General features: G+C 41.4%; 2 protein-coding genes across 3 annotated transcripts in view; one reads left to right on the top strand and one right to left on the bottom strand.

Annotated features, from left to right (window-relative positions):
• Window positions 1-16,170, bottom strand: part of si:dkey-82f1.1 (DENN domain-containing protein 2A) — a 28,036-nt gene extending 11,866 nt beyond the window's left edge. For both annotated transcript variants that reach the window (XM_026366255.1, XM_026366256.1), the window contains exons 1-3: window positions 15,784-16,170; window positions 3,225-3,311; window positions 204-1,244 (exon numbers count right to left, since the gene is read on the bottom strand). In XM_026366255.1, coding sequence (XP_026222040.1) covers window positions 204-1,244; window positions 3,225-3,310 — 1,127 coding nt within the window. In that variant the 5' untranslated portion in view covers window position 3,311; window positions 15,784-16,170. The remainder of the gene's footprint in view (window positions 1-203; window positions 1,245-3,224; window positions 3,312-15,783) is intronic.
• Window positions 16,171-18,728: 2,558 nt separating this feature from the next.
• Window positions 18,729-23,694, top strand: adck2 (aarF domain containing kinase 2). Its single transcript, XM_026366683.1, has 8 exons — window positions 18,729-20,016; window positions 20,154-20,300; window positions 20,418-20,546; window positions 20,694-20,789; window positions 20,968-21,246; window positions 21,719-21,847; window positions 22,253-22,306; window positions 22,815-23,694. Exons 1-8 carry the CDS (start codon window positions 19,141-19,143, stop codon window positions 22,953-22,955), a joined length of 1,851 nt encoding a protein of 616 aa, XP_026222468.1. The 5' UTR covers window positions 18,729-19,140; the 3' UTR covers window positions 22,956-23,694.
• Window positions 23,695-23,796: the final 102 nt, after the last annotated feature.

The raw sequence follows: 23,796 nt of genomic DNA, 5'->3' as shown, positions 1-23,796 counted from the left end.
AATGTAGTGCTGGAATTGAGAAAAGATAATACGGCATATGTAGGTGACTGCACAGTATGACGCTTCAGTATGTACAGTGGCAAGAAAAAGTTTGTGGACGTTTTGGAATTTCAACCAGTAATTAATTCACATACTTTTTCCAGTCTTGCCACTGTATTTGTCTGCTGCTAGACGGAGGGTCAAAACAGATCCCAGTCTCTTACCTGTTGTTGCTGTCCCGGGCTTTGTCAGCCCAGGGTCTCTTGCAAACTCCAGGTGGTGGGCATGTGGGTAAAGGTGGAGGAGGAATAGAGGGCAAAGGGGGCAAGTTCCTCTTTCCTTTCACTGAGCTGGGCCCTGAAGCTGGGGTAGTGGGTGGTGTGTGGTGCTGGAAGGTTCTCTGAGGTTTGGGAACTGGGTTTATAGATGGAGCACCTGGCTCGCTGTATACGTTTTCTGGATCCCCCTCCCTCCTCCTCCTCAACCCACCAGGCCGAGTCACATCAAACGTCCCAAAAATGGGCTCATTGGTTTTCTTTTCAGTTTCCTCCATCTCCTCCTTTGAAGGAGGGCAGAAGTAATTCCCTGGAAATGCCAGTGAAGGTTTGTCAGGAACTTCCTTTGTCACCCTCTCCAGTTTCTTAACATGAGTTAAAACAGTTTTCTTTTCTTGGGGTTGTTCTATTGGCTTAGAAGCCCAAACCCCTTTCTCTACAATTACATCTTTGTCTTTGTTTGTTGAGCTTTCAGGAGACTTAGGCCTTGAATCCCCCAGCTTTCCAACATTCTCCTTCCCTGAGTCTTGTCTGTCCCAGCTGACAAACCGCTTGTTATCGGTCCTTTGGACCTCTGAAGGTTTGGATTCTTTTTTCCTCACCGTCTCGACTTCCTTTTGTGTCGTGCTCAGTGGACATGTCCCTGTAGAGGTTAGTTGACCAGGATCCTTTTTGCCTTCCCACTGTGAGATCTTATCTCGTATGCTGGCAGTCTTGGCTACTGCTGGGCTCTTGGTGTGGTTCAGTTTGCCACACAGACCATTCTCCATATTGGGCGTCCTTGTCTCTGTGGTGGCGGCTCTCCTTTGAGCCAGCATGGTGTCAGCAGGACCCGGGCTGTTGCTTAGGCTCAGCAGGGGGGCGAGGGGACACTTAGTAGACACAGTGATGTCCCTCCTGTCTCTGTCCCCTGGGGACCCGCGCACCTCTTGGGGCTGGGGCACCACAGATGGTGGAGCCTCCCCAACCTTCAAGCCACAGCACTGGAGCCTAGAAAAGAAACAAACACAGAAAGATTAACATACATACAAACAATATTATAGTAGATTTAAAAACTGACAAAACTGTCTGTCAGTGAAGGAAGCAAACTTGAACAGGTGTCTGGAAGTTGAGTCAGATTAATAACATCACCTGGATGACTGAGAATCTTCAACAACAAACTTGATAAGATTTACTGATGATTGTTCTTTCATTCTCTTAAAGGAGTTTCCCATAGCTACATTACAGTACAGATCTCTTCGAATGCTCATTTACCATCAAGATGCTGAACCATATTTCATGTTAACAGACTAAACGGTCATGTGTCAATTACAAGATGAACACACACTGTGGGGATGGATTAAAAAGGAAACACCAATAAAAAAAAAGCCTTCTCCTGGTTAATGGGACTGCTGGTTAATGGGAGTACTAACCACCGAGTCACTGCTCCAACTTGTGTACTTAATTCATTCCAGATAAACAGAGGGAGAAAGTACATTGTACTGTTGTCAACTCTAATCATTTATAGCAGTCCCAGCCTTCAATGCACATAGCATAGCATCACGCTCCCCATAGCTCTTAAAGTTGGCCACGCTATGTGAGCATTTAATGTTGTTTCTAATAGATCTCTGTTTATCGGGTAAACAGGGGTTTTTATTAGATGAGCTCAGACATCTGTTTGGTGCCTCTGCTTTAGCTGTGAATCACTTCTTGAAGATTACTGGGTCACGACTGTTTGAACTTTGGGATTCAGGGTCAAAGTTTACAAGCTACACACACAGCTATTTCTGGAGAGGAGATTACATAGAATACAGAGACGAGGGGAGAGGCCGAAGTATAGACATTCTTTTTTTTTTCTTTTCTGCTCCCAACCTACTTAAATCTGTTTTGGCCCAAAGGTCATTCAACAAATGATTGAATTTTCAACAAACAGAGGAAATGCTGCCTTGCCGAGTGACTTCTGACAACATTGTTGGATGTAAAAACCAACAGTCATGCAATCTCAAGGAAAACTCTGGGGAATAACACTAATTCAGGTTTCCTCAGATTCTATTAAAAATAAACTTGATGTTGTAACTACACCCAATGAGGATACCAAATAATTCTGGACTTTATTAGTTTGGCCCTTTGAAACATCAGTGATTATTAAGAGTGAAGCAACAGAGGGAGGAAACTAGGTCATATAGAAAAAAGTAAAAAGGAGGGGGTTGTTTGAGTGAAAGAGTAATAGGATAAGCGCAGCAGATGGAGGAGGAAATCAATACTGCTCCTCCGGAAACTTTGTGATGAACAGAGAGACACAGTAATTAAGCAGATATTAAAAATATAAAAACAATGGATGGGTGGAGAAAGAGCTCATCATGGGCACAAGGGTTCAAGGACACAAAAGCATCTCTGACCAGCTGAGTTAGCACAGGACAAGTAGATAAGGGGAAAGGCTGGAAATGAGTGAAGGAGGAACAGGACACAAAACTAGATTATTTGAATAATATTCCCATTTTAGACCAACTACTCAAGAGATGTACGCAACGGTAACTACAGTAACAAGATGAACAACAGAATCCTCTGTTAGACAGTTCCTTATTAGCACATAACCTCTTCACTGTAATCTAAATGGCCCTAATGCATACTGCAAAGATGACAGAAAGGAGCATAGACAGGCTAACCCTGTACTATCCTGCTCTTATACATTGTTGATCCTAATGGAAAGGGGGCTTGTCCAGTTAGCTTAGGACGATCAGACAATACTTATACAAGCAGAACTATTGTTTTTAATTTCACTTTCATTTATGTATTTGGGTTTGGTGTGCTGGCTACAACATGACACACTACACTACATTACCCATGTGCCTCATTGACTGTTACTATGTAGAAATCTGTAAACAAAACCACTTGATTTTGACATTGTTCACACGGTTGACAGTTATATGTTACAGGTAACTCCTTCTCAGTTTTGAACATGAAGAATCTGAATGCTTTTGAGACACCTACCCGTTGACTGATTGGTAGATACAGTTGTCAGTGTTTGTACAGAGCAGCAGGGCCCTCCCACCTGTCATGGTGCTAGCAGCTGGCATCCTACATAGTCACACAAAGAAATACAATCATTTAGCATAAAATAATGTGTATAATGTATAAATGTATAATGTTCAAACATCTGAATGGAAGGGCAAAAAAGACTTTCCACACATAATTCAATATATCAAATGGCATAAGTACAACAGAAATTAGACAATTGACATTTTAAATTTACAATTACATTTAGTCATTTGGCAGACGCGCTTATCCCTTTTACTAGAGGTGAAACAAAAGCTGACATGCAGACTGATTAATGACAACTGGGTCAAAACCAAAGAACCTTCTCCAGGTACTACACACACATTTTGTTTCCGTACTTTGAATCCTCACCACAAACTCTCCTGTCATTCCAGAAAAGCTCTTTCTTAATTTGTTGTGGCTTCCTCAGCACTGCACACTTCCTTCTAATCTTTATTACAGACAAGTTGCACCAATGGAAGTGTGAGGAAACATGATCAGCCAGTTTGAAATTATTACTTTGTCCAGCTGTATATTGAAAACAGATATACTTTGAGTGTCGTAAAACCTTCCGTATAAAAAACTGACTTAGAACCAGTGGTGCAAACTGGCCTAATGTATAAACATTGGTAAAGGGCTGGCATGGAGCAGAAGGGTCTGTCCTCTGCATGGCACAATGTGGTGAACGTAAAAAAGGCAGAGAGGTTAGGGCTAATTCCTATTGGCAGGCTGTCATACACGTGCTGTTTTTCATAGATGTGCTGCCAAATTACTGCATCCTCACATACAAAACCTTATTTAAAAACACTCCTCTCCATTGCCCCCGACTATGTAGGAAGTCCAGTTCTACTGAATTCCACTAACTGCTGTCCCAATTGGCAGTGAGACAGGTTAGAAAACACTGGCCCTATGGGATCAGAGTTTTGAGATAATATAAATGAACATAATGTAAAGTGTAATGTGTCATCTTTTACATGTAGCTTTTAGTTTTGTTCACAGCTTAGCTTACAGGCCTTCATTGCTCTGTCTTTACCCCCCATCAATTTGAGGCCTAGCAGCCCAGAAAGAAAAGAGGTGAAGAAAGGTTTGCGTCAGCCATCCACTGGCCTGTAGGCCCAAATTATTTTCAGCTGTAAGCTGAGCAGAGGTCACATGTTTGAGGGGAAACATCAACCACTTTTTTTCCTTCCTCCCCCCATTGATTCTTTTCTCCTCAGTAAGAATTCAACACAGAAATGAAGAACAGAGATTCTGCATGGAAAGGGGGGCTGGCAAGCAGGACTATAAAGAATGTATAGATTCTAGTTTTACAGTTTACATTTTTCTGGATTGGGAAGAGTGTATATCACAGTTGGAGTGGAAAGATTGGAGATATGGAGAAAGGGAGAAAATTAAAAAAGAGAGGGGGGCTGGGGAGGCAGGGGTTGTAAAAACTCAAGAGGAAAGTGGATATTGCAAAGAATAATAAAAGTATACTTTTACACTGTGAAAAAAGTGAAGGTCCCACTACACTGTTTAGAGCTCCATGGCCCAATTTGAAAGTGCTGTTCAGTACCTTAAAAGGTAATTTGCTATTTTCACACAATTCTGATTTACAGGGCTTGAACATATCTCAAACTGATGCATGCAGTTCTTCCCAGCACTCGTCTGAACCTGACAAGCAGTAACGTCTCATAAAAGCAGTAAATTTGACAACACTGCCAGTGTTACAAAAGTTGGTTACTGGGGAAACTGGGGAAGGCTTTTGTCTCCTTCAGCCATTGGCAACCATTGTTAACCCTGACTCTGGGAGTAAAATGGCTACCATTACAATTGCAGAGGCTGAGGGAAGCCATCTGCTGAGGCCAATAAAAGCATCACAGGAAACAGCGACCTGAAAGACCTTTACCTGCCCCACCCTTTCAGCCTTGCCCCTGTGAGATGTGACAAGCCGTACACGCTGCAAGACAGGAAGTGGTATTGTTTAGCAGCAGCTGGGTGGATGAGTGTTGGGTGGAGAAGATATCGGCAGAAAATGTGCGAGAAAGAAACTCTCTTGCAATATTTACAACAATCACCTGTTGATTCTATAGTCAGTATTATTATTTACCTAATTTGACCAAAACAATTATATTTCTTGAAGGACAACCTCCAGTCCTGACCTCAGATAAAAAAGGATGGGTGCTCAGTGGAGAGCATACAATCCTAAATGACTTAAAGTCCATAATAGATAGAGATAGCACCAGTCAGGTCACAGGCAGGGCATCAGAGGCAAGCATCAGTTGCATAACAGCAGGAGATTTCCATCAGTGGATGAGCACTGCATATCTGGCCATGGACAAATTCTCACATACCCCTGGGATATGGTTGTTGTTGGTAGGGCTTAACGAGGGAGCAAGACGTCAGCCATACGCCATACTCCATTATCAGAACTTGTATGAATCCCATTAGCAGATACTAACTGCAACATGTTTGACTTTTCTCTGTAACACTCTTCACAGGGGAATCCAAAGCAAGTGAAAACATTAAATCAACTGAGAAAATGAAATTAGCCTTTTCGGTTTAATTGTTAACCTCTCCTAATACTATTTTTATGCATAAACGTTAGGTGATAATTAGGCAAAGTTTTACTGTTGAAGTTGAACTGTATTTATCACACTGAATGCAGATGAAGCTGTCTGTGTTTCAAGCTAGCTTCATCAGGGCTTTCGATAGTTATTAGTGAACTGTGCCTGATGCTATAGCACTGTGGAGTCCTGCTTGCCTCTCCCCAACAGCTGCTTCTCATAAAGATTTCATCCTCCTCTCTAGCCCACTGTCCCTCCATCCCTTTGCCCAGCCCTGCAGAAATAGCTAAAATCATGACATCATCATCCCTTGCTTGTTCTTTCCCCCAAATGCCTCCTTTTTCTCTCTGTCATTTCAAAATACCTAAAAAGGGCAAAGTCCCTCACAACCCACGCTGCATTTCACAGTTATCAGGACATGGAGCCAAGCGATCATAAAGTTGCAGCACTGAAACCAATTTTCATCCTTACGGGTGTGATTTTATGTAAATCTGGGACAAGAAGAAGAGTTGTGATAGCTCAAAATGTGAATGTGAATTATATACTGCAAACAAGGATTATTTACTTTTTTCTTTTTGAGCTCATGCTGAGACCCTAACTACTACAAAATGTGGTTCGCTATGAGATGTGCCAAATCCTTGCCTGCAATCAATTTAACGCACCACTGCACATTTAGCCAGCTCTTTCTGCAATGGCAGACTTGGCTGCTTTTTCCTCCACGTCCTTTATGCCTTTATTTCTCTCTTTCATTCTCTCTCTTCCTCCCTTCCTCCCTCACTTGCTCTCATTCCCACTTAGCTTTGGAGACGCAGGCAGAAAAAGTATGATGATGAGGGAGAAAGGGATTGGAAGTAAGGATATAGGGATATTGCATTTTAATCATTATCCCTTCTTTTACTTTCATATTCAAATAGAGAGCTCAATCAGACATTATTCGCGTAGAGACAGTTTGTTTCAAGCTCTGCAGGGTTGCCAGTCCTGGCATCTGTTTTTTGTAATATGGGGTTTCACAATGACTGACATGCCGCCTTGACCTGGTTTACTTTAGAGTTCTACGTGATTTCTGAAGAAGTAAGAAACCAACCAAGGAAAGGTTTGTAGTAAATGAAGAGTTCTATAGCAAGAAGGAGGGAAGGAGAGCATTGAGCAAATAAACAAAGGAATTTTATCTGGGCTCAGCAGTTTCTCTCTCTCTTTCTGTCTCTGTTTCTTTCTCTGTGTCCTGTTCAGGGACCCTGCTGCTTTCCCAAGCTGATTTCATAGTAAGGTCTTGGACATGAGCCAAACAGGCCAAGTCTATGACTATGCGAGCATGTATCTCTGTGTGTATTTGACCATGCATGTGACTGACTGCCAGAAACCACATTACAAGTCTGGAAGCTGCACACTGAATTTATCCAAATGTCATGTTTACCCCTCTCATCTCCATCTCTCTTTCTCTCTCTCTTTCTTTTCTCATTCTGTTGCATCGATAACTTTTCTGTCAGCTGGCTTTCCTTATCTTTCCATTCTGTATTCAAGTACAGACCACAGAGATTTGAAGTGTAAGATGTAAATTGGCAAAGATGCTTATTTGCTGGCCTTTAGGGGCAAAAGACAAGAATACACACATACAGTGCATGTACGAGCCTTTCTGCTGTCCAGTGTCCTTTCTAAAACCATTGATTGTCCTCTTGTCCCTCCACTTCTCCCCCTGCTCCTGGCATTGTTAAGAGAGGATGAATGTGAGACAGCATTGAAACTGGGTTAGCCACAGAACCAGACAGGAACCAAAGGGGGATACCACAAACAATTAATTTCTCCCTGCATGTTTTTTTGCTTATCAGTCCATTCTAAATATATCACAAAAATCCATTGTTGTATGTCTAACACCATACATATAACATTTCTTGTTATTGTGGTTGCTGTTTATATATCTGAGACTTCTGACAGCCTTGGTGTCTACAGACTATCCTGCTGGGAGCTAGAAGAATAGGCCAAAATATTACACCAGAAAACGTATAAACAAATCTTAATTGTAATTGGGGCCAGAGAGAAAGCCACTGTGGATGTAATTATGGTGCAAAGCACAACCGAGGGACACGCCATTTAAGAGGCTTCTTGTGCATGAAATGAGCAGTTATTTTCTTGTTTGTGCTCGTGCGCACAGACAGACAGGAAGTGTGATGTGCCTTGCAGGAAGTGGGGGTTTGACTTACATCCCGTCTCCCGACACGAAGCTGTCAGGCTTTTGCAAAGTAAGTTTTCTTGCTTACAAATTGCTCCCATACAATAAGAACTTGACCTAACTGTTAATAAATGGAATAAGTCTGACAACCACAAGGTCAAAACGGCGGAAACGGAAGAGAGACTCAGCAGAGAAACTCAGCAAAATCTTTCTAAAAGTCTTCTAGCCTATTCCACCTGTCAGAGTTTACAAATGACCATCCTGCAACAGTTTAACCACAGGCTTTTAATGGGGAAGGTCTCCTTTTCCCTTTGGAGTTTGTGGCTTCCATTTTACATTCCACTGACTGCAAATAGAGCAGCTTCCAAGGTAATGATGCCCTGAAGTCTTCAGTGTGATAAGCCCTACTACAAATAAACGTTTGATGGGGCAACTTTGACTGGTGGGCTAATAAAAGGTGAAAATGAAGTGGATAATTAAGTGGATTAAAATAAAAATTGGCAGAAGTTTCATAAAAAGTCTAAGAACTAATCTGGTTCAGGCCTTTATATGAATTATTCATGTCTACAAAAGAAAAGGACAAGATACAAAACAAGATTATCCTTATAAGAAAAGAAGAACTGGAGGAGGATGAATCTATCTTGGAGGCAGAGCAAACAAATCTCTTGCTATCCCCCCATCTGGGAAGGGTGTCATGTTTCGTCTCATTCCAGAGGTGGAGCATCCGAATTTCAACTCCCTCCCACGGACATATCAGCCCCTCCTCCCCACTGACAGAAAGCTCACATCAGCAGAGCTCCTGACTCATCCCTAGTCTGTTCCCAATTACCCCACTGGCTTCGCATACAAGGGGGCTATGCCAACTCATCTCAGCAACCCGCTTTTAAACAGCTCTCACTTTGGCCTTCATATCGCCATTCAACATGGCCTCTGGGAAATCCAAAAATCCACATTTGCAGCTAAAACACCACTCTAACTTGAGCCTACCTTGGAGGACTTGGAGGTGTGGTTAAATATCTTAAACATAGCAAACAGGCACTTGTTGGCTTTGTATTGTTTAGTGCAACACCGTGAATGTCAATAAGGACAAACTGTCTGAAAGATACAGTTTTTGCTTCTTTTTCATCAGACTATGGATATATATGAATACTATACTTACTTATACCAACCTGCCTCTGCTCAATTAAATATAACTAATGTTTCTAGGCTCCGAGAAAACTTTTCCACATACCCCATGGATTAAAATTTATAATACAAAAAGTGTCATAATTGACTTTTTCTGTAATCTGTAGAGATGTCCTGTAAACTGCTTTTGGCTGCGGATCCCATCAGTGAAAGGGACCACGCTGACTAGCTGCTTAGTTTAGCAAATCACTGCCTCTTACAACTTCCTATCAGACATATTTTCGATTGGAAGTAGCTATTAACCATCTGGGGACTCAGCTGGCAGAATGAAACAAGACCTTCGTGTAGCTGCACCTGTGGTTTGAGTGCTGTGGTTGCAGCAAGTGTAAATCACCACTGACAGAGTGAGTAAGGTCACTGACAGGAAATCTTGCAAAACAAAAGGAGCAATATAGTTCTTCCTGGGAATGATCCTTGTTGTTTTCAGGCAGTGATGAATTTCAATGGTTTATGTATTTTATAAAGCCACAGATAATATGCAACTTGATAGACATATATACCATCTGTCATCTGGAACCACAGCTGTATTATTTTCCCCATGCCCTTAAAACACAGGAGACAGACATGGCATGTCCTACATCCCAGACAATACCTGCCTCTGCTGTTAACAGCCAAAGAGGCTGGATTGTTCAGGCATGTGAGGAAGTGTCACTGAATACGCCATCATTCAAATGGAGAAAAAGACTTCCTACAGTGAGCTTGCTGTGAGCAATATTTACAGCTCTCTGATATTACATTGTGCTGACACACAATGTGGGATTTCTGAGCCTAATGGCAAAACCTTTCCTCTCCAAAACAGGCTCAGCCAAAGCGTATGTGCAGCAGAGAGTGGAGGTACAGGCCCTTTCAACAATAGCCTGGGCTCTTCAGCACACTAACATTATTCTCTGGGCCCCAGATCAGATTTCTCCTCCAAGCCACAGTGTCTAAGCTGAGCTTGAATGCCAAAATTCTCTCCTATCCCTTTTCATCCTGTCCCCCCTCCCTTCACGCTTTAAGGGTTCCGCTTGAGAATTCCCACCAGTGCTCCCCCGTCCCATCCCTGCTCCCCTGCTCCTCTGCATACTTGCACAGAAACAGATTTTTATAATTCACCCGCTGATCCCCCGGGGAGCTGAACAAGGCGAGAGCTTGGGAAAGTGCTCTTCCGGAGTGTAAACTCCAGAGTCAGAATCAGAGTCTACGTTTCTGACCTCCACACACCCCGTGACTGACAACTGTGAGCCAGGGCCAAGACCGGCAGTGGACAAAAACTGAGTGAAATTGAGAGGGGTGTTTAGCATAGCTGAAGCCAAGCTACAGTGATCTTAAGATGTGTGTTTCCATCGTCAACTCTTCAGAAACCTCAGGACAAAGTGTACTCAACACATAGAGCAAAAAGTATGCTCTTTTAATGCAATATAATGTCCCAATTTAGGGCAGTGCTAAAACAGCTGACGTAATATTGATGCCAGACTCAGCATATATAACTTGACACGATACAGCAATATAATTAAAGATGAGATTATTATATTCATCATTACTCTGGAGACAGCCAAAGTGAAAACTACCACTTTTCCAGCTTTAGAACTTAACAAGACAGTGTTTAGATATGATTTGGTATGATCAAAGGTCCTCTCTGTGTCTGCAGTATGTCTGGAGTATCTACTCATTAAGTTGTTACACTTGGATGAACCTCTAGAGATTGTTTTAATTGTCATTATAGAGTGGATCCCTAAATTGACAGGTAAACAACATTCTTTTCATTCTCAGTCATAGATATGATGGGAAGGGAAGGGCAGAGAATACAATAGCATAGAAAAGAAGAAAAGAATTAACTGTCACTGCTCTTGTTCCATCTCAGATATCACACATATACATTGCACATAACCACACTAACAAACATAACAAACTAAACATATTCGTATTTTGGAATACTCATAACATGGTAAATAGAGCCTAAGTCAGTGAGCTGAACAGCCATATTAGAGTTACACTTTGAACCCAGATGAACACATTCCTTTCCAGCCAGCAGCCTTCCCCATATACAAGTTCTTTTTCCAAGCTGCGGATGTTGAGCCAATTGGTAAATGCACTAAATCCATGCTCGCGTACAAGTAAAATACATTAGTATTGTACAGTATTTGGGGCATGTGTTTGTATCCGTGTGCCTGTGCTTGGTTTCCATGTTTGTATTCCGGTTTTTCTATGCCTGTTTCCTTGCATGTGTTATTGTGTGTTCTGGAATGTGTGTGTGCAGATGTATAGTATGTCACTAAACATGCTGCAAGTGGACACAAGCTGCAAAGCCACACAAAGCTGGCAACTCTGGAGCATTGGATAGTCTTCAACATTATCGGATGATTCTCCAAATCCACATCTAACAACCTGCCACCACAATTTGACTGACTATGTCTTTCTACTCCTATTTTGTAGTCTGTGAAAACAATGCAGCAGGACAAGGATTCTCCCATTCATATCCTGCTAAATGTCCCAATTAGAGTCACAGCAATATTTTCCCCCAAGCCATGCTCCATCTTCTTTTTAATACAACTCAGACACTTGGCAGAGTGACACTGCCAGACAAAAGCAACAGCTTGCAAGCGACAGGCTGCGAGAGAAAGAGTGTATGTGTGACAGGGTGCATCTAATGAAAAAACTATGGCCAGCTGCCAACTGGATATGTGCCTCCTTTGATGGTATGCATTATCCATGCAAGCGTTCATGTATGTGTGTTGGTTTAACCCTTACAAGAACAGGGTTATGAGTGTCTAATATGGTATGCATTATCCATACATCTGTGTTTTTTGTGTTTGATCGTGACAAAACATCACAAACCCCACCCCCCAATCCTCCCATATCTTTGAAACAAGAGGAATTCATTGACCATCGCCACAGGATACATTTTTTTCTGAGCATGTCACCGTGGTAACAACAGCAGCCCGGGTATGGTAGGAGATTGGCCCGGTGGGGCCTTTAAGTTACAGGCTGCCCTGCAGAGTGTCTGTCAAAAGCCAGTTCCTGTATGAGGAGGGGTGGACGGGCTAGAACCTCCAAAAGCCCTGCTGTCACTTTTATAAGCAGAGAAGAATAGAGAAGACAGATGTCGCTGGATGCATCCGCTAGCAGGCACACACACACACACATTTACAAAGACAGGCAATGCAAGACTGAACAGATTCATCAGTAATCTAAACCACTGAGCAAAATGCAATCGACTGCAGTCAAACCATGTTAAAACACCTCGGATATCATGTTTCCTATGGCAGCAGTAACAAACAAGCCCACTACTGTAAATATACTGTATATATATTGTTTACAGTTATATTTTGTAAGGTCTTAAATCTTACACTATAAAGTGGCTTGAAACTACTGTTGTGATTTGGTGCAATACAAATAAAACTGAATTGAAATATACAACCTGTTTTTACATACACTCACACAGATGCCCATTAAAAACAAAACAATTACAACATCCATATCTGCATGGAAAACAGGCACATAATAGTTAACTTTCTTGTAAGTTAGTGTCAATGGGATGTTAAACACTGTTTTCCTGGATGCAGTCACATGTTAGTGACTCACACCAGTAATCAAGACTGATTTCTCCACTTCAGCATACTTCCAAGACAGAAAACAGCGAGCTGATTCAGTTGTGAGAAATGACAGACTTGTCATGATGCTAAACATCTGGTGTTTTCAGGGCTTTTCTTTCTTTTCCTTACGAAGCATGCTGATGCATACTGATGAAACACTCTCTTCACCTCCACTGGACAGATTTAAGCTCTCCTGTTGATATGTGATGGTGTATTTCTGTTTGTGGCTATAGCAGAATCATCATGAGTCACAGAAAGAGAAGAGATGAGCAAAAAGTGAGAGTGCTACGAACAAAAGTATCTCAATGTTTTGGTGTAAAGGATAAAACAGTGAAGAAAAGAAGAAAGGAGGAAAATATGCAAGTATTGAAAATGCTTGGAGAATGAGTCTAAGAGTAAAATGAATCACAGAGAGGAAGACTGAGACATAGTGAGCATGACAATTCAGTGAGTGAACTGAGTGATGCATACTTGGTCACAAATACCCAATTTTCAACCAAATTGCCCATTGTTTTCACAGCAGTCATGCAGACAGTTAGCCTCGGCCTTTGACTCAGAATGTAAACAACTGACCCAAACTGACAGACCACTGTGTGTGACAGACACACATACACACAATGGCTCCAGAGCCCCCTTACAAGATTGCAGCCCACTTACTACAACCTTGCTGACTAGCACACGGACAGTCCCTGTTTCTTTATCTCCAGCTCTATAAACCTCTCCAGAGTGCCAGCCAGAGAGTCAGTCTGTCTCAATTCAATAAACTATCACCCTTACACAGTTAAGTAGGGACAGACAGAAACCGGAGACAGAGCAGTGGGATGTTGATTTGTGCTCAGTAAAATGTCTATTGACCCACTGAAGCTATTCATTTACTCCAATATAAAAGTAAAACTATACTAAAGATGCAATGCAAAATAAAAAAAAGAACACTTCAGCTGCTTTTACAATCAGATGTATTTCAGAAAAGGTTCAATGGACAATGTTCTTGGGAGTTAACAATTACCCAAAACAGGCCAAACTAAACCACCTGAGAAAGCCACTGAGATGGGTTATCTTGGCTGATTGATAACCATCTCTCAAGGGTCAGGGCTTCTAGGACATGGTGGACATTCCTGTTCGACTATGACATGAGACTCATCAGAGCAGCTAACACTTCACATGAATAAATCTGGTTGTCCCAATTACAGTCACACATCCCTTGGTTCCATTTCTGCTTTTGTTTCCACTGTTCTCTGCCCTCTTGGACACAGGTTCTGGGAGATTCATACTAACTCAACTTCCAGGAACTTGTAAGGGGAGGAGTTGGGTACTTAAGGGCCTGTGATTGGTTAAAGGTATAGTAAGAGCTGTCTTGCTTCAACCATAACAAGCTTGATGTAAAAAAAACACACACACATCCCCACTCAAGGATGTAAACATCAACCTAAATAAAGAGAAAGAGAGAAACAAACCAGAACAGACCACTTTAGCCCTACAGGTTAAGGCAATGGTGGGCTCTAGGTTGGGGGACAGTAGCCTCCTACAGCCAAAAAGAGCTAATATAGACAGACACACCAGTGTCTATTAGATTTCAGGACTTTAAGGCCATGTGGACTTTTTGACCACTTGCAATCCTACAAAGCAATGTTTTGATAACAGGATATCAGATGCAGTTCTACCAGCAAAACATTTGTCATACAGTGGAAATCCTGGCTTCAGTTGGAAAGCATAACATTAGTTACTCACTCAGGCCTATACATTAACTTGCGTATTATGCTGGTAAATAAAAGGAAAAGGTCAGGTCCATTTAGAGGAAACAAAGTTGGTCTTTCACAACAAGTTTCAAAATATTTGCAAACATAAAAAAAACACTTGCAAAAGTTTACAGTAGAAAATGCATTCAAGATGTTTCTTAGGTCTTAAGGGCGCGTTCCTCTGAGAAATATCAACAAAATAGTGTTTATTTACAATGAAAACCCCACGTTGTGCATTGTCTGACTATGTCAGTAAATGATCAAATCAGTGCCCTTTGCATATGCTCCAGATCATATCAACTTCTTATAATAAGTCACATTTGAACAAACGTGTTGTCATTTTTTATAACTTGTTGGTAAACAGACATTGCTGCGGGGTTTGCTACAACTGCTTCCTCTAATCACGTGGCAATCAAACAGTGGGAACAAGTCTTTTTCATTCATTCATCTGCTGATGACTGGAATTTGTATGTAGAGCTGTTTTCTGAGTCTGTTGTTGCTTAACTATTTTTTTCTTTTATAATATATATATGATATATAATTTCTATATCATTCAAAATAAACTGCTGCTGCTGAAAATTCAAAATGTATCACTTCCTGTACATGTATTTTCATGGCACTATGTAATATAAGTTAAACTCAACTTCACCATTTTAATAATGTCTGGTCATGAATCTGCCAAAAAATTCTCCTTATAACAATACAAGCGCTGGGACCCTGCATGAAGAGGTGCCTTTGTTCACAGTGAAGAAAGCTCATCTCCCCTATGTGCTCTCTTTTCCCTCTCTCCCCCTCAACAAGCCGGTTTGGAATGTGATGGTTTTAGTGTGCACTCTAACTGTTGTCCTATTGCTCACCACAACATCCATCTTCACATTGTTTTCATATGCAGTAATAGGCCGATGAGAGCTGACAACCATTCAATGTGCATGTGTGGTCACGTGCGCTCAGAAACTTCAGCGAGTTACTGATGAGTCTCTTGTGGGAGGCAGTAATGGACATGGTGCAGTTTGAGACTGACTACTTGGCATGGTTTAACTGGAGCCAAAGCAGAAAGCCATACGGATCAAATAAACACAGCAAAACCACATCCTAATGTTTACCATCCACAGTGCTTCAGATGTACTTTATGTACAGGGACACACACATGCATGCTGACACATTCAAGGTCACACATAAGTATGTATGTTCAACCTAAATATGTCCAATATACTATACAGAATGAAATCCCATTTTTTAGAAAATAAGAGAGTAGTAAAACATACAATGTCACACACATGGACACTCCTTTATGCTCCACTCTACCTTTCTGAGCTGGGTGAGCCCTGATGAAGTGCTCCTGGAGTAGTTTCTCATTTTGTGTAACCTGACTCCGCAGAAGACAGCATCCACTTGCATGGTTCCTTTCCTCCAGAGTAGTTAGCCGTTTTCCCTCTTTCTCTTCCTCGGTTAGTACACCCCTACCCCTGCCTCTGACTTCTCTCACTTTGCATAGCCCCTGTCTGTACCTCCTACATATAAACACAGGGAAAGACACTGAGTACAACTCCAGGTGCCAAAGAAAAAGTTTGAAAATGGCACAAAGTCAGGGAAATCCCTCCTCCTGTCCAGCCTCCAGGCTAAAATGTTTACAGCTCTCTCCTCTCTCTCAAACACACTCACTCACTCGCACTCCTGTCTCTCAATGACGCTGGCTGCTTCTCTCTCCCCCTTCTCAAACTTTTCCCACCCCTCTTTCCCTTGCGCTACCCCCCCACTCCCTTTAGTTCTTTCTCTCCTCCCTCTCCATTTTCCATCATCACCACGCTCCACATCCCGCCCACCCACCTATACCACCCCCCTCACTGCTGAACTAATCTGCAGCTGGCCTGGCGATTGGAGCCCTAGTTGCCTGGGAAACCTAGTGTCCTGCTCCAGAAAAAAGAGAAAACCGAGGACTGGAGCAGGAAGGGGCAAAGCTCAGCACCACTGAATACATAAATAACAACCTCCTCTGGGAGCCAATTAAAGAAGCCCAAGGGCCACTTTTCCTATCTCAGTGAGGGGACAACATGTTCATCTATTTATCTCTATGAGATTTTGTTTACTGGTTCACGTGCCATTCAACAGCAACAACAACTACAAGTTGTGTGAGATGAATGTTGTGTGTGGTAAAACGGAGTGTTCCCAGGCAGAAAGTGGTTTGGCAAAGTTTGGGTTGATTACTGCTGCTGACCTCAGTACAAGAACACAAACTGCAGAGTCCGGCTCACAATCAGGCCCAGGGCTGCAGAATAACTCACTGGTCCTTTGGAAAGAGAGGAAAAAGAAAGCCAGGGAGCCGGAAACAAGGCTGGGCATGCATACTGATGACCAAACGATTAATAATTAACCTGTTCAACTCTACAGGTTCTTTGCAGCTTACTTAGTATTACAAATATATACCATGCGGATGAACAGAGGCTGAAATATGTTATGCAGAGATACGTATATTAAATTATAAGACACTTACAGTATAGTTTGAGTAAAGTAGGGGCTAACTGATGTAGTCTCTATACTAACTTTAGAGTTGAAAAGATGTAATGAGGTGCTACTTTAGTTTTGGACTGATGGTCATACAAAATTATTTAACCAAAGTAATATAGACCAAGCATCTAATAAATTGAGAAAGTAATGGAAATGTTAATTTATAATAAGGATTAGTTGCTGTATGTTCAAACGATATCATGAACATATTTTTATATTTATTTTATATTTGACTTTACAATCTGATGTAATTTCACACAATCCTTGTCTAATAATACAATATTACTTGTGTGTGAATTAAATTTTGTTTTATCGCATACTCATGTACAACACAGATGTGCTGTCAATTTTACTGGTTTGATGTAGGGCAGTTCCATTACATTTTTCATGATATTGTGTGCAGACTTCCTGTTGATGCTATCCAGCCGTGTAGAAAATGTTTTGATCTTACTTTAAAGCTCTTGAGTAAATGTATGAGGTAAATTCGAAACAATGAGGTTTATGTTCAGACACAGATATGCACATAAAAGCATGCTGCATTATGTTATTCAACTCTTTAGAACTGTAATATGACTATCTAAAGATGAAACTATGCCAAGAGGCCTGCGATGCATTCCTACACTCACTTCACTGACCAGCCTTCATAACAGCAGTCTAACGGCATCCCCTCAACACAGCAACTATCCTGCTGACCTCTGAGCTCAAACCCTGACCTCTCCTTTGAAATGCAAGAGAGATCTAAAAGCCATCAATAGCAGTGGGGGGAACAGGGTGGGAGGTGGGGGTTAACATCTGTTTAGTGTTTATCCCACCTTATTGTGTTGCTGAGTCCTATATCAGGGCTACAGCTGGGATCCTGGGAGCGTACTGAGCCCACTGTCCAGAGGACACACACCGTGACTGAGAACATGGCTAGGACAAGTTCTCAGTCCTTGATGGTGCATAGTCAGCTGATTCAAAGACGTCTGCTTTAGGCAGATGAAATAACAATGACATCAAACTGAGACTGTTTTTGTTCTCTGCCATCCATATCACTGAGGAAGTAGCATAGAGAAAATCATTAATCAATTAATATGGAAATACTGATAAATATAAATAAACAACAATTCAGGGTTAGGGTTATCAATATTATCCCTGTCTACATACCAATGGCAACATTTATGGGTGTTTGACTGTTAATCTATACACATTAAATGTTAACTTCAGTTTAATGATGGCTACTTCTGATCTGACAATTTTATTATTACATACAATAAATCACATAAATATGTTGTTGTTGTTATTTAGTTAGCTAGAAATACCTGATGCTAGAGGTTTCTGGGACCCAGGTCCCAGTTTTGTCAATACTCCGAGGTCTGTCAACACTCGGCTGGGTTCACTTTCCTCCTGTACATCCTCCTTCACTTGTTTTATGTCCTTGATTCCTTTTGGTACAATGACAGAAAAACGGAACGGGCAAAAACGTGGTGTGTGATATGTCTCCATCTGTGGGGCAGTAACAACTCTACAGTGACTTCACAGAATTAAATTAGCTTGAAAACAATAGTAGGCATGTCTTAAAATTTGCATCAGAAATGCCGACAACGTCTAACATTAAGCATTTATATAGAAGCGGTAATAAAGCGTTCAGATTTAAAGTTTAGTTTATTACCAACAGTTAGCATTAGCTAAACTTAGCTGTCTGTTTTGATTTGTTAACGGCGCGCCGCGATGAAGTCATGTGACTGCGACGCGTCACACCCGGAAGTAAGGGAGACCCATTGTTGTTTTCATTGGTTTGACATATTTGGCTTCTACGGTGTCTGCAGCTGAACCCTGAAATGTCTCGCTGGTCCAGAATGGGAAAAGAAGAAATGTAGTTTCTTCCCGTTTGCAAAAACTACAGTATTTGCCTCTGACCCTAAGTCAACCGTAAGTTAAAGTAACGGCATGTATTTGTAGTGCAAGAGTGTAATCCAGCGACAGCCTAGGTTTTATCTATATTTTAAAGTGAAATCAGACATAAACTGTGAAGGTTTGTATGTGTATCGCACTTTATTCCGTCGTTAGAGTTATTCTTTACCGATGATTGAGCAATTTCGTAGTACAAAACAGGCCCATGTGTACCAGTTCACCTTCTGGTTTGAGCTAGGTTAATATCCGTTTAACGTAGTGACCATGATGGCCTTTAGAGCAAGAGCAGTCCTCCTCAACCTGAGACACACTTTGCACAGAGCGGGCTCTTTTGTGAGAGTTGGCCTCATCCAGAACTCCAGGACATGTCTGGTTAAAAGAGGGCAGATTCTAACCCAGATACCAAAGGTTACACTGCTTTGTTTGGGTGCAGCAAATGCATCATCCTGTGCAGCCAGATGCCAGGAAGCAATCCTTGCACCCCAGAGTGCTGAAAGAAAATCTCTAGCTAAAGTCCAGGTGCACAAAGTTATATTTTTCCTTCGACTCAGCCTTCGTGCATTGGTTCTGCTTCTCAAGTTTGGCCCCCTTCTCCTCCTCTTCCCCTTGACTCTGGTGTCTACACGCTGGGCCTCTTGCTGGCTTGATGCTCTGCTTTGGGTGACTGAGACCTCTGGTACTACTTTCATCAAGCTGGGGCAGTGGGCTAGCACGAGGCGGGATATATTCTCTCCTGAGTTTTGTGAATGCTTTTCAAGGCTCCACGTCAAGGTTCGCCCACACTCCTGGGCTCACACCAAGCAGTGTCTCCGAAGGGCCTTTGGGGAAAGCTGGAAGAAGGTTTTGGTGTTTGAGAGCAAAGAGCCAGTGGGTTCGGGATGTGTAGCACAGGTGTACAGAGGCTGGGCCAGGGCAGATCAGGTGGAGGACCCAGCTTTCCAGTCATTAGTGGAGGAGTTAGAGAAGATAGACTTGATGGAGGCATGGGAGATACCGGGGCTTAAAGGAGTGGCCAGATCTCTGTGGGAGCTCTGGAGGGGGAGGAGAGACGAGGAAGGATATGAGGCGAGGAGTCACCCAGAAGGTCAGCAAGAGGAGAGCAGCACAGAAAAAGAGCATCTCATACCTGTGGCTATCAAGGTCAGTCTGATTGTAGGAAAATATTCTGTTTCATCCTTCAAAATCTCACATTCTCCCCATGACTGTAAGTAAAACATGTGGTAGTATTTTTGTCATGCTGCAGCTGATGTACATTAATTTCTCCTGCTGTATTTAAGGTGATCCATCCAGGTGTCAGGAGGCAGGTGGAGATAGACTTGCTGCTGATGAAAGCAGGCAGTTGGCTTCTGTGCTGCCTACCTGGACTCAAGTGGCTCAGTCTGTGTGAGATAGTTGAGGAATTTGAGAAGCTCATGACCAAACAGGTAGTAATTTGAATATAATCAATGAAGACAGATTTTAGAATTAAAGTATATTATAAACAACTTCATAAGAAAGAAGAATGTAATGATTTCAACGATCTGTCTGAATTTCTGTTTTAGATTGATCTCCGTTTTGAGGCCAGAAACATTGAGCATTTCCGGGATAATTTCCGCAATGTGGATTATGTCAAGTTTCCAACTCCATTACGACCATTTGTCACCAGGACCATTTTAGTGGAAACATTTGAAGTGAGCACAGAAATATTTATAATGGAACAGAAAAACTGACACTACGGCATAGACAGGTTACACATGTTAGAAATTAACACGCTTCTATAACTAGTGATCGATTGTCCTCCTCTGAATTTATATTCAGTCCCCTTTTTATTTTTTTAGGAGAGTGAGCCCATTTCCAACTACCTGAGCTCTGATATTTCTCAAGAGGTGAAACAGAGAATAGCCAGGATGGGTGTAGACACATTGCTGAAAATGGTGAGATACACAATCCACTGACCACCAGTGACACAAATTATTACAATTGCTGCTATTTCATAGCTTTCTCCATTTGTTTGTGGAAATAACTGAGATACTTGATACGTTTCTGAAAAGATCTGACTGAATATTGCATGACTAGATGTACTCCGTCTCCATGTATCCCTTTGCATTCCAGGTTTTTGTGGACAACTTCGTCCATGGGGACCTCCATCCCGGGAACATTCTGGTCCAGCTTCGGGAACCCAATGCTGGTTCCACTGACAGTAATGATGTCACAGGGGAGCTCCAGGGTAAGACCACCCTCACCGACTTGTGGGACACAGTAGTGGTCAGTCTTAGACCAGAACCGTGTCCTCTCCAGTTGGTGCTGCTGGACGCCGGCATTGTAGCTCAGCTCAGTGACCACGACCTGGCAAACTTCAAGGCTGTCTTCACAGCTGTGGTGCTTCGACAGGTAACGAGGGAAAGGGTGCATCCAGTCGTTGAAGTGTCTGTGGTAAATTGTGTTACTTGTTTGGTCTTGTGGATTGAAAGCCTGCACTGCATGCATGCTGACTCAAGTAATGGTTTCATTAGCCTTCAACAGCCCTTATGCACATTAGATATGTTTTTGACCATATTTTTTATAAAAATATTTGGAAAAAAGTGAAATACTTTACTTATAAATGTGATATTCAACGTGGAAATTGTTAAGCTGTGGGCTGTAGATCAACTGAGGTTCTCAACTCAGTGACTTTCTAGGTCAACATCATGAATTTCTGGGATAACTAACTTGTTTTTCAAACCTTGTCTTAAAGCATTTCTAAAGTTTCCACAGCACATCTAACTGGCATTTAAAAGTATAAGTACGGAATCTGTAGCTCAAAGAAACAATATTGCTAAAACTAACTGTGGCTGCCACCATGCCTTTTACATTTTTTCCTCAGGGTGAGCAAGTAGCAGAGTTGATTTTGCATCATGCCCGAGCTAATGAGTGCCAAGATGTGTCAGAGTTTAAGAAGGAGATGGCTCAGCTGGTAGACAATGCCCTCAGCAACACCCTCTCCCTCGGAAAGGTACTAACCAATTACCAAAATGTGTTTCTAATGTAGGACCGCATAATAATGATGATTACTTTGTTAATATTTCCAGCTGTAAAAAAAACAATACATTATGGTGTGATTTTAGTTTTCTTCTGTTTGCCTTGTATCTTCTGTTTCATTGTGATTTAATAAGCATCCTTACTATTGTATTGTCTTTGTTTGCTTTCCCACTCTCAGTAAAGAGTGACGATAAATTAGCTTCACTGTTTTACTCATCCTGTTGCAATTTTTATTGCCTTGTTTAAACCAACCAATTTTATCAGAAACTTTTAGAGTGAGGTAACGTATACATTGTTTATATTGTCTTTAGAAAATAAAGGTCATTAAATGCTACTGATGCCTTTTCATTTACTTATTTTTTGTTCTTGTATTGTACAGATGCAAGTGGCAGACCTGCTCTCCAGAGTCTTTGGTCTACTCATTAAACACAAGGTAAAATATCAGCAGGTTAAACAAATGTCTAGCTCTCAGGAATGCTGTTTAATGGATCCACTGGTTCATACTTTCAGAGTAATTTAATCCAAACCTCAAGAAAACAAGACATTCTTCCTCTGTATGACTGGAGAAATCTCTGGAGGTTTTGAAATATTATACTGACAGGTCTCCCAGAATTCATCTTATGCAGGAAACAAATTACTCATCTTTCATAGTGTCTTTTTGCACTCTGTCATTACACGTTTTGGTACATGTATATTCAGGTCTTCAACACAGGATCTTCTGGCTGAATTAATTACACCAAACCATCGTTGTCCCAGACAAAATAGTTGGATTTTTGCATTTTGGGTAAAAAAAAAACACTGAAACAATCTCGATGTAATAACTCTGTTGCAAAAATGTTGTTGCAGAGCTGTTAACCTTTTAAACACTGCTTGTACTGTATAGTTTATTCTGTTATTATTATAATAACAACAGAATATAATATTGTTACCGCTTTTTTTAGGTGAAGCTGGAGAGTAATTTTGCCTCCATTGTGTTTGCCATCATGGTGCTGGAGGGCCTGGGCAGGTCTCTTGATCCGAACTTGGACATCCTGGATTTGGCCAAACCCCTGCTGCTAAAGAACTATTCTTCACTGCTCTGATTCAATTCATAAAATACATATATGAAGGTGAAGCATAACAGATCAGATGTGCACCTTTACGTGGACACACAGGGACATTGTCCGATAAATTACATACATACTGTACAAATCTAGATATTTATACATGTGTACTGTATCTTCCTCCTGCCACATTGGTGGTTGTGTAGCAAGATTCCAATGTGCAAGTTCACAGTCTTGCTACTGTATTTTAGAAATGTTAATGCCATAAATACCTCAGTGGTGGGTATTTCCACCTTTTTATTACTGTTACTTTTGAATTTTATCATCTGCTATTTAGTTGAAATACAAATATTTTACCCATTGTAATTAACTTAAAGGCATTTCTAACAGAGCCCAATGAATATGAATGTGTACGGTTTACGTGAACGCTAACGGACAAGTCAAACACATCGGCTCAGAGACCAATTGTATGTACTAAATATTGCAATCCTGGTTGATACTCTGATGCATATTTTTACTTTTTAATGACTAATATTGATCTCAGGATGTCTTTTATCGTTCACTCTTTTATTGCATCTTAGTAAATGTTGTCTAATGGACCATATTTGCTTTGATATGAGTCACAGTGTATGGTAACCTTCATTCTTGCACACTAAATTGGCAGTGTGAAGCTAATAGTGCTCACAACTGACCCATGTCTTTTAAACCTTCCATTAAAACAGTGGAAACACTTGTATGAATTATACATTTCAATAAAAAGGGAATTCATGCTAATTGATCTTATTCCTCCTTTTGTTGCCTCTCCTGGCCTGTTGCACACGTTTTCTAAACCTTTTAGTGAGGATGATTGATATTTATAAAACAGCAAATTCACTTCTTC

Source organism: Anabas testudineus, chromosome 6, assembly GCF_900324465.2.
Source record: "Anabas testudineus chromosome 6, fAnaTes1.2, whole genome shotgun sequence".
NCBI classification, from domain to species: Eukaryota; Metazoa; Chordata; class Actinopteri; order Anabantiformes; family Anabantidae; genus Anabas; species Anabas testudineus.
This window is presented reverse-complemented; position numbering and strand designations above follow the sequence as displayed.